General features: G+C 39.7%; 2 protein-coding genes across 2 annotated transcripts; both read right to left on the reverse strand.

The window, feature by feature from the left end:
• Window positions 1-1066: 1066 nt before the first annotated feature.
• On the reverse strand, window positions 1067-3241 carry LOC104961283 (polyadenylate-binding protein 1-A; the record flags this gene model as incomplete). The annotated part of the gene is made up of 5 exons (XM_010789551.1): window positions 2410-3241; window positions 1980-2173; window positions 1687-1802; window positions 1265-1404; window positions 1067-1161 (listed from the first exon to the last, which is right to left on the reverse strand). Coding segments are annotated over exons 1-5 (738 nt in total), but the record flags the coding sequence as incomplete, so codon positions are not given.
• A 1508-nt stretch (window positions 3242-4749) lies between these two features.
• LOC104961284 (14-3-3 protein beta/alpha-A-like) lies at window positions 4750-9605 on the reverse strand (the record flags this gene model as incomplete). The annotated part of the gene is made up of 3 exons (XM_010789553.1): window positions 4750-5766; window positions 9116-9211; window positions 9384-9605. Coding segments are annotated over 3 exons (369 nt in total), but the record flags the coding sequence as incomplete, so codon positions are not given.
• Between the last annotated feature and the right edge of the window lie 757 nt (window positions 9606-10362).

A 10362-nucleotide genomic window follows, 5' to 3' on the forward strand; every position in this document is an offset into this window, starting at 1 on the left:
CGCGTTCACACTGGAATAAGTCCCTGAGGGAGAATTAGGCAAATGAAGCCGCTGACGTCACTTCTTCTTCTTCTGCTTTGGTTTTACTGGCAGGCCGCAAACAACTTCACGGCGTATACTGCCACCCGAAGTCCCCAGCTGGAAGTCCCCGGAATTGGGGACTGGCTTCAGAAGAAGCTGCCGCTCCCATGTTTTCTTTTGTGTTACCATAAGTTAGTCCCTCTCCGTGGGTGTTTCTCAATCGCGAGTAAAGCTGCTCCAGAACCACTATTTCAAGCATACTACGTCATCGAGTGCCGCCGAAGGACTGTTCCAATGTCCAGCATACTTGGAAATCTACCGAGCCCGGCATACTCCGTTTGGAGAAATTTCGAGGCTGCACATGTGTAGACTCCGGTCTTAAAATCCCCACAATGCTTTGCGCACGGACCAATTTCCCCAAATCTGTGGCGGAAAATGTAAGGCGGGGCCTTATATGAAGCACACCTTTTGGTGTGAACGCACATTTTCGGAACCATATCGGAACTATACTGGGAAAAGTACTCCGGTGTGAAAGCACCTATTATTACAATTAAAATAAAGGGCGGTGCCGGCCTTCAGCGAACCGAGGCGGCCGTCAACAGCCCACTGACGACCGGCCATTCTGCGATTCTCCCGAACACACAGATGGCCAGTCCGCCCCTGCCAGGACCAGTCCATGAAATTCCTAGCTTCAAATAATCGTGGTCATACTTCCTCCGTTTTCTGCCAGACGCTGTCTCCTCTCTCACTTTAGGTAACTTTACTAAAAATCGATCCATGTTGTCGCTCGCATAAGGTCAGCTGAAGTTAACTAGCTAGATTTCACTGTTTCTAGTTATTTTTTCACGATGCGCATCCCCTGAAGCTCTCTGGCGCCCCCCTGGGGAGGCGCGCCTCACACTTTGAAAACCGCTGATATAAGCAATAGAATACTTAGAGTGAAAGAGAAGCAGAATTACAGTGACAAGTGTTGTGATGGTCATTTTTCAATAGTTAGATGCATATGATGGGGCATAATAAAAAATAACCAAGAGTAGATTCTAACCTTCTGTGCATCTTCATGTCTCTCAAAGCTGACGAAGCCAAATCCCTTAGACTTGCCACTGTCATCAGTCATAACCCGGATACTTAGTGAAGGTCCTTCAAATTATAACAAATAATCAAAACATTTTACCAGCCATATCACACCATTAACCTGCATTATACAAACATTATGAGTCTCTGAAATGTATCATTGTCATACCATATTGGTTAAACAACTCCCTCAGCTTCACGTCATCCATGTCATCCCCAAAGTTCTTGATGTAAACATTGGTAAACTCTCTGGCACGGGCTCCAAGCTCAGCCTCCCTTTCTTTACGAGACTTAAAGCGTCCAACAAATCTGTTGATTGAATAATGTGAATATTGTAACAATTAACACATATCAAGACCATTACCGCACCCCAGCAGATAATTGTTTTGCATAACTTGTTAACATTATTTTGACACCTTCATAATTGTTGCTGTATGAACAGTTCATTCAACATAATTAAATTTGAGTATGAAACCAAGATGCAGTTAAACATAAACTCACATTAGTTGTATAAAAAAAAAAAAAAAATCACAGGTTAATGTGAATACCCCCGAAATATGTGAGACACAGGTAAATTGTGGTCACACTTACACTTTTCTGTCATTGAGCAACATGCCATTCATTTTCTCAATGGCCCGCTCAGCAGCCTCGTGGGTCTCAAAGTGGACAAAGCCGTACCCCTTTGAGCCATTCTCATCACAAACAACCTTGGGAAATGGAAATTAGGCATGTCAACACAATCACAACACCGTCCATTTGAAAAACAATCAGACTCACACAATCAGCTTCCATCTGACAATGTTTAGTCATGCAAACTAGTGGACTCTATGTAAAGCACTTGAACACAAAACAGAGGCCATCCAAATGCATGTCGCCCCACCTACCTTGCAAGAGAGGATGTTTCCAAATGCAGAGAAGGTGTCATAGAGTGCTTTGTTATCAATAGACTTGTCCAGGTTCTTGATGAAGATGTTGCCCACACCACTTTTTCTTAGGGAGGGATCCCGCTGAGACCACATGATGCGGAGTGGTCTGCCTTTGATTACATCAAAGTTCATTGTGTCCAGGGCTCGCTCAGCTAAAAATCAGAAACCATGATAAGACTTCTGATGACAGTAGGTTTGAATTAGATTTTCCCTATTGGAATAACTTAGGAATACAAAACACATATCTCTTTCCACCACAACGTGCATACTAAATCCCAATGGTACTAATGTAGAACTGCTGTAACATGGCATGTACAATATGTTGTCAAAATTGTGTCAGATTGGGTCACATCCCTGTCGTTGCTGTGTTATTTTATTGTAAACTTACCGTCATTCGGCTGCTGGAAGTTGACATATGCATAGCCAAGAGACCGGCGTGTGATCATGTCTCTGCACACTCTGATGGATAAGATGGGCCCAGCCGGGCTGAATTTCTCGTAGAGCATAGCCTCGGTAACGTCTGCATGCAGATCTCCCACATAGAGGGAAGCCATCGGGTAGCTAGGAGCGCTGGGATTCATGTCTGACGACGAGGGTTCTCAGGCTTGTATTATAAATGTTAAATTTGGATGACACTCTTCTGCTTGTGACAGCTTCCGATATATAAATCCAATTGTTCTCAGCTATCACCTATACAAAATAAGATCCCAGACACATATTCTAGCTCTCTTTAAAGTTAGCAATGTGGGCTACTTAGCTTGATTAGCAAAATGTCGTGACCTAAACGCTGCGGCTGACAGCTCTGACAGCTCTGACTCAGTACTCTGTCCTAGTGAGAGAGGAAGCGAAATAGCTGACTGTTAACGAAGCAAATGTTCTGGTTAACGATGTTCCCTGGAATGACAACCCCTTTATAAAAGGTAAAACTAAGTAGTGGCTAACGTTAATCACCCACGCTTTCAACAATGACTCTCGCTGCTCGATAACGTGCTTCTCGTTCCGTGTTTCTTTCTTTTTCGAAGGCTGTTCTTCCGTTGCTTGAGTTGTCAAATTAAATCCTGCTTCACCGATTTTTTTTTCTTATAAAAATATGTCTGCGTGTGCTCTCTAGCTTTTGGTTTGTTTCATAATAATAAAATGTGTGCCGAGACTAGCTCTGGAGCACACCCTACGCAGACGGATTACGGGAATGATGAAAGGAAGGTCGGCGGAGGTTGTTTCACTATTCTGGTCGAGATCACGGCGCGTTCATCAATGTTGACGTCTCACATCTCGCGATAATTCATATTATATGGAATTTTGAGCGTTACAATTAATTTTTTACTAACTCGAGTCCCCAGCTTTGTTATGTCTTCAAATGTAAGGAATGTGCCCAATGTAAGCTGATTGAACAGCTTCATCCACTATCTATTTTTCAACTTATGTTAGCAGATAGACATACGATTATACGAAATAATACTCATACTAAATTTAATAATACATATCCAAATAAAAAGTATTTACATATTATTTCGGAAGAAGTGAGCCAGGATACCTCTTAAATTCTAGTTTTTTTCATGCTAGTTAATATTTAAAAATGTCACCCCATTTGAGACTAAATAGATTTTAGGGCATGTATTGTTCATCTTGAGAATGAAAGGGAGACAGTTGTTTATTTAACATCCTCCTGCAGCTGCATCAGCTCAGACAAATATCATCCACTTCGTTCAAATCAATGGTTGTTTCCATAAAGTCTGGTATGTTGGACTGTATTGCTGCGTCTGAGAATGATTAATGTCACGTAACGAATCCTAACTTAAAACTTCGCCTGCAGAAATAATATATTGCCGATCATATCAATCTAATCTGTAAAGTGATTTTGACTGATCAGTGTTCCTAAAGGCCAAATCGTCTGATAAACCAGGCATTTTAACTACAGTGTTACTTATAAGAAAAACTCACTGTAATAGCCCCTGAAATATTTTTCCTGACAATGTAACGTGCGTGAGCCATCGCACGCTCCCGCAGTAGTCGTGCTTCATCGACACAGCGAGTTTCGTTTTATGGCAGGCTATACATACATTATGTATTTTATTATGCAATCAATACAAACTTTAAACTATTTATTGTTTATCTTGCACCACCCACAGCAGCCCGTGTCCAGAGAGGGAAATCTGCTGGAACCAGGCTGTGCAGAGGATTTGCAATTGACTGCACTGCCGTTTACCTATGGGTAGGGGTTAAAAGATGCAATAGCAGCGAAATTGTCATGGCAGATAATCCTTAAAGTTTAGATTTTCCTTTAAGCAGTGGCAATTAAGCAAGACATGTAGCTTTTTGGTTTAGGATACAGACTAAAAATGCTTTAGTCCCGTGAAATAGTTGTTCAGAAATGTTTCACCCTTTCTAATTTAATTAACAAATCCTTTTGGGGGTCAATAGGATTTCTTAGTAGCAATTTTTATGAAGGTCATTAAAGGTCCAGCATACTCAGATGTGTGGCTTGAGGTCCTATATATGTTTGGCTTTTCCACCAAGAACACACTTGTATGATGTATTTAAAGGACACATTACAAAGGAGCAAACAACAACATTGAACAGGAGCAGAATGTTTTCATTATTCTCATAAAGTAAGGTGACTTGTTCTCCTCCTCCCAGACCCAGACAACCATTCCTGAGAGCGGAGTGCAATTCATTTATACTAGACTTTGAATAATATGGCTGCTGGGCCAAATGAGACTAATAGTTGGAACTTTTAAATAATTATTTTATTCCACTTGCATGAAATTACACATTTCCCCCCAAATAACAGCTATGCTTGGGTGTTCTGTATGAAAATTCCAAAGACATGAACAAAGCTTGCCTGCCCAACAACAACCATCCTTACAAGTCTACAAACTACTTCTTACCAACATGCAGTTAAGGCAAGTATCGAAAGGAAACCGAGAATAAAAGACAAATCAAATAAAAATCTAAATTTGAAAAAAGCAGTAACTAGATAAGGACTTTTTCTTACTGCTGTGCTCATAAAAACAATATCAAGTTTGTGTGCTTTTTTGTTTTTAAATTTTTTCTATACCTCGTAATTGACACAGAAATACAAAAGCATGTCACCCAAAAACAAATACAAATAATAAAGAGTAGAAAGTTGAAACTGACAGTTTATGGAATGTTACCTTTGTGTTTCAACAAAACCTTGCCATCTGTCTCCTTTACACCTCCACCGGTCCCAGCTGCTGTCTCCTAAGGTGTAAGGAGCTGACCCCTGATTTTGTGAAACCCCAGATGTATCATCAAAAGATGGTGTTAATGAAGAACAGGAGCTTCAAAATGAATATGATACATACAGCTGCATGTTTCATGAGTTAAGAACTTCCCCTTTCACCCAGCACCTCAATAATGCAACACCCCCATTTCTCCCACACAAAAAAGGTCAGCTGACAAGCAACCAACCCTAAACACCCTTTATGCTTTCACCAGGACCCTCACATCACGGATTTAAAACCTGCCCTCCCTCCCCATCCCCCTTCCCATGCAGTTACTAAAGAAGGAATAGTAAACTGATAGGAATGAGAAAGGTGTTGAGGGGACTCAATATAAAAAAGATGAAGAATTGGAAACAATGTGAATAATGTGGTCGTCTCAGTGTTGATAATCATGATGAAGATGAACCGGAATGATGGCAGGCAGACAGGGATGAGTATGGGGGTCAGGCTCATTCTGCTGCTTCTTGTTCCTCTTCGGCCTGGTTATCAGAAGTCCACAGCTGAAAAAAGAAGGTAAAATAGTAGGTAAAGGAAAATAGGGACACACCCATTAACACCTCATCTTAACATGTTCATTTCATTAGAAAGTTCAAAGTATCGCATTCTACTCTCCAGTGACCAAAAAAAGAAAGCCTGTGCGAGTGCCTGTTTTTCCTGGCCACGGTCAGGGTCCTTGAACACAACATGAGCCTAACGTGTGATCACGTGACAGGGCTGTAGTTCTGACAGAGAGCACCAGAACGTCGCTCTGGCACTTCAGAAATTGCAGTACCCATAAGGAGTCGTACACATGCTGCCGTTTTTGCGTGGCTGTGTCTTTAGTTGTAAGCCCAGTAGTGATCTGTTCATCTGTCATACTGATCACACAGTCAATAACTTTGTTGTTATTACCATCTGGTTAGCTAGCTATGCTAATGAATATAAGAAGCTTTTTCTACAACCAGTGAGGTAAAGGCACATCTTTATATGATCATTATAGTTATAAAAAAATAAAAGAAGCAAACAGGTATAAAATACTATATGACAGTAAAAAAAAGTTGTTATTGATAAACAAAAATACAGTTTGAAAGGAGAGTGATTTGTAAAATATCCATAAAGAAAAAGAAATCTGCTTACAGTTCTGTTTCATATGGGTGTTGAGAGATGTATCCATAGGTCTCCTAATGTTGCTCTCAAAGTGCACCAGATTGATGCTTTTAACTGCCAGTTAAAAAAAACCCGGACCCCCCTAGAGGAGGTTAAGCCCACCCCCCACTTAAATCATGTCCACATGGATAGGAAACTAAATACATTTGGACACATCTTGTGTCTATATCTTTCTGTTTTGGCGGTCATGCATGCGCGAGTCATGGTTAGATATCTGGATTAAGAGGATGCTTTTTCTTTGCACAGCATGAAAGAAAGGCCAAATGAATGTGCTGTGATTTTAGTATTTTTAATCAGAGGTCAATCATTTGTACAGCCCTTGGAGGATGTTGAAAAAATTGAAATGGCCCTTGAGAGGAAAAAGGTTCCCCACCCCATGCTGTATTGAGTTCATAAAAATTGCTTTCGGGACAAATCCAACTAGCCATGCTTAGTAGGGATGACCGATGCATTCGCCAATGTTCTCCCCATGTACTAATGTGTTAATAGGTTTTACTGTCATGTTACTTAGCAATGTTGAAGAGGACGCGGTAATCCTTTATTTTCTGTTATGACGGACAAAATCTAAAGTCTGTTTGTTATTTTAAAGATGACTGATGGCAGTCTGCTGTACGTTTTGAAGTCATTAATGTCGCAGTTCTCTCCTTCCTCCCAGTGAGGAGCTGCTGCTGCAGAACAAGCACATGCTGCAGAATTGTGTCCGTATGAAGCACGTTTATCAGAATCAGTCAATTACATGCCCAGTTCAGAGAGTATTCTATAATAATAGTTGTGATTAGAGATGTCCCGATCCGATCACGTGATCGGGGATCGGAGCCGATCACGTGATTTTCAAAAGATCGGAATCGGGAGGAAAAAAATCGGGGATCGGGATCTTTTTTCTTTTTTTTTAAAAATACTTTATTTATTTATTTTATTCAATGTTACAAAACAAAAATGACCATGTTCAAGTCTTAAAGTCATCCTGAGGCCTTAGTTTTGGTTTCAAATTACACAACATCATGTATGTGTTGCTTCTTTGGGGCTTGTTTTCATAGACCTATTTCTCTCAAATCTGGCAACAGAGTGGGCAGGGCGTAGTGTCTAATTGTAGCAGTAAGCTAACGAGTACTGATAAGCTTTATTTTGTTTTGATCCAATGCTGCACAACTGAACTGATCCAATGCTGCCTTTTGAAAAAAAGAGCTATATCCATGTTGGATAGAATATCTAATTTAAATAAAAAAATAACCTTAAGGGACAACTTGAATGCTTTTTTTCTTTTTTTTTCTCTTAATGCATTGCATAAAGATCAGATCGGGAAAAATCGGTATCGGCAAATTGTCAAAATCAAATGATCGGAATCGGATCGGGAGCAAAAAAAGGTGATCGGGACATCCCTAGTTGTGATGATGGAAATGTAAAACTAATGACATTTTTTTTGTATTTAATACTCAACCCATGTTTGTATAATTGAGTAAACTCTGTGTGGGCTCTAGGCGGCAAGCAACATAACATACCTGAACTGGTAAAATTACTCGTAGCTTGGGCAACGACAGCTAGGAGATGGGCAGTTCCAAAAAGTGCATTTCTCTGCCTGAATATAGTGCACTTGCGCCAGATGTTTGGACAGATTGCTTGTGTTTCCGCCATTACACAAAAATCCCTTATTGCACTTGTAGCAACGAGCATTGTCCAAATAAAACTTGTAAAGTGTAACCACACTTCAATTCTTAGTGTCGCGCATCGCTTGTAAACATTGGTAACTTCTGCGCTCGAAGTTCAAATTATTTTAACTTCGACCTAATTGGTGACTTTTCACCACACAACCAATCAAACAACAGTTGCATGAAGAGGCGCAAGCTAGAAGGGGGAGGTATGCATAGAAACGGAACTTACATGCTCTGTGGTCTAACCTAGTGGTGAGCAAAGAGCAAATTGTGTATCATGTGAATGCAGCTTTGGTGAACTGCAAGGTGCTTATCCACATTTTTTAATCTTATTGCAAATTGGAAATGGAGTTGATGAGATACAACGTGCAAGATATTGTTTATGACATTTCTCCAGTACCAATAGCAAAACCGATAACATTGAAGCTTATGGATACCACGGTATTATAATAATTTAGCCCCAAAGCCCATTTACTACCGGATTTCAGTATTCATCTCTACAATAGGGTAAAAGGCTCCTGTCCTCATACATGGGTAGTTGTTGCATTGCACAGTCAACAGGAAATTATTTCTAGACAGAAATATCATTTCATTTCATTTAATGTTATTTTGAAATGCTTTGAGCGTGATAAACTTCTACACTGCAAATTATTTATACAGTGTATGTCGTTTGAAAGACTCCAAAAAAGTTACCAAACTCTAAACCGTAATATTTCTGGTCACAGATTGTCATGGGGTAGTAAGCCCCACCTACTCAATCAAACATAATGAACCATGAATGAATGTTGTTAAATTAGAGCTACAACTGAAAAATGATATTCAACCATTTTGATAATCAATTACCTTAAATTATTCTATAATAGTTAAGTGAATCTGTTATTCTTTTAGACTGAAAGTTGGAAACATTACCATTGGTTCTAGGAAGCTGTAATCGCATTTAAAAAACAAACAATTGAGAAAATAAATCAAGACTAATCAATGAAGAACATGACAAATTGCACACGATATGTAGATGTCATTTAAGTGAGTTTGTGTCCAAGCAAGGGAAACTTACTGTCAAGTTGTCCCTCAGTAGCTGCATGATTAGTGTACTGTCCTTGTAGGAATCTTCGCCCAGTGTATCCAGCTCTGCAATGGCCTGATCAAAAGCCTAACAGATTCAAAAATATGTTTTAGACTGCTGTAAGGATGGTGATCTTAAACAAGCTCTTAAGTGTCAGTACACTGTTTTAGCTCAATAATCAAAACATATTACATTCAATCATTTGCATTAAATTAAACAGGTTGCCATCTTGTATGAACATTTAGTGTTATGAACGCACCTCTTTAGCCAGCTTGCAGGCTTCTTCAGGTGAGCCGAGGATCTCATAGTAGAAAACAGAGAAATTGAGCGCAAGACCAAGACGGATTGGGTGGGTTGGGGGCATTTCCTCTTTGCTGGTGACATAGGCGGCTTCGTAGGACGATCTTGAGTTTGCAATGATTTCATCTGACAGAGGACAAAAGGCACATAAGAGCTGTGATATCTTATAACAGACACATGAAATATCCAATTATTTGTATTTAAATGAAATAAACCAGTGTTATGATTATTATACATTGTAGAACACTCTACTATACATACCCTATATATATATACATACCCTATATATATATATATATATATATCAAATTAATCACGGCTTAAATATAAATTAATCATGATTAATCACCATTCGAACTATGTCCAAAATATGCCATTTCTTTATGTATATTGTTGTGGGAATGGAAAGATAAATGAAAGAAAGGCGGATATATATCCATTTAACATACAGTATGCATGTATGTTTATTATAACATTGTTCTGTGTGTCAAAATGAAAGACAGCCCACACACTTATCAATCATCAAAACATGGGGTCTTATTTCATTACGTGTTGATTTCTATCAACATGTAATGTTCTCCAGTGCCGGTTGGCGTAGTTTTGGCACAATTCCGTTGTACAGACTGACGTTAACAGCAGCCCTGTCTGTGCACACGGACACCGACTCTGTTGTCCGGTGATCTAACCGCCTTCTGGAAAAGCTTCACAAGTACGTCGGTACGCGAATGCGCTTTGGGACACAAGTGAGGGTACGCATTTCAGATTGTTGCCGCACATGCGTACCAGTTAAGTGCACCCCTGTACTACAGCAAAAGTATTCTCCGTCGGGACTTCCTCCAACAACACCACGCCGTTATCTTGAATCTGATTGACCAGAAGGCCATAGACTGTATATATATTATATATACTATATATATATATATATTTATATATATATA

Source organism: Notothenia coriiceps, unplaced genomic scaffold, assembly GCF_000735185.1.
Source record: "Notothenia coriiceps isolate Sejong01 unplaced genomic scaffold, NC01 NC01_scaffold00033016, whole genome shotgun sequence".
Lineage (NCBI taxonomy): Eukaryota > Metazoa > Chordata > Actinopteri > Perciformes > Nototheniidae > Notothenia > Notothenia coriiceps.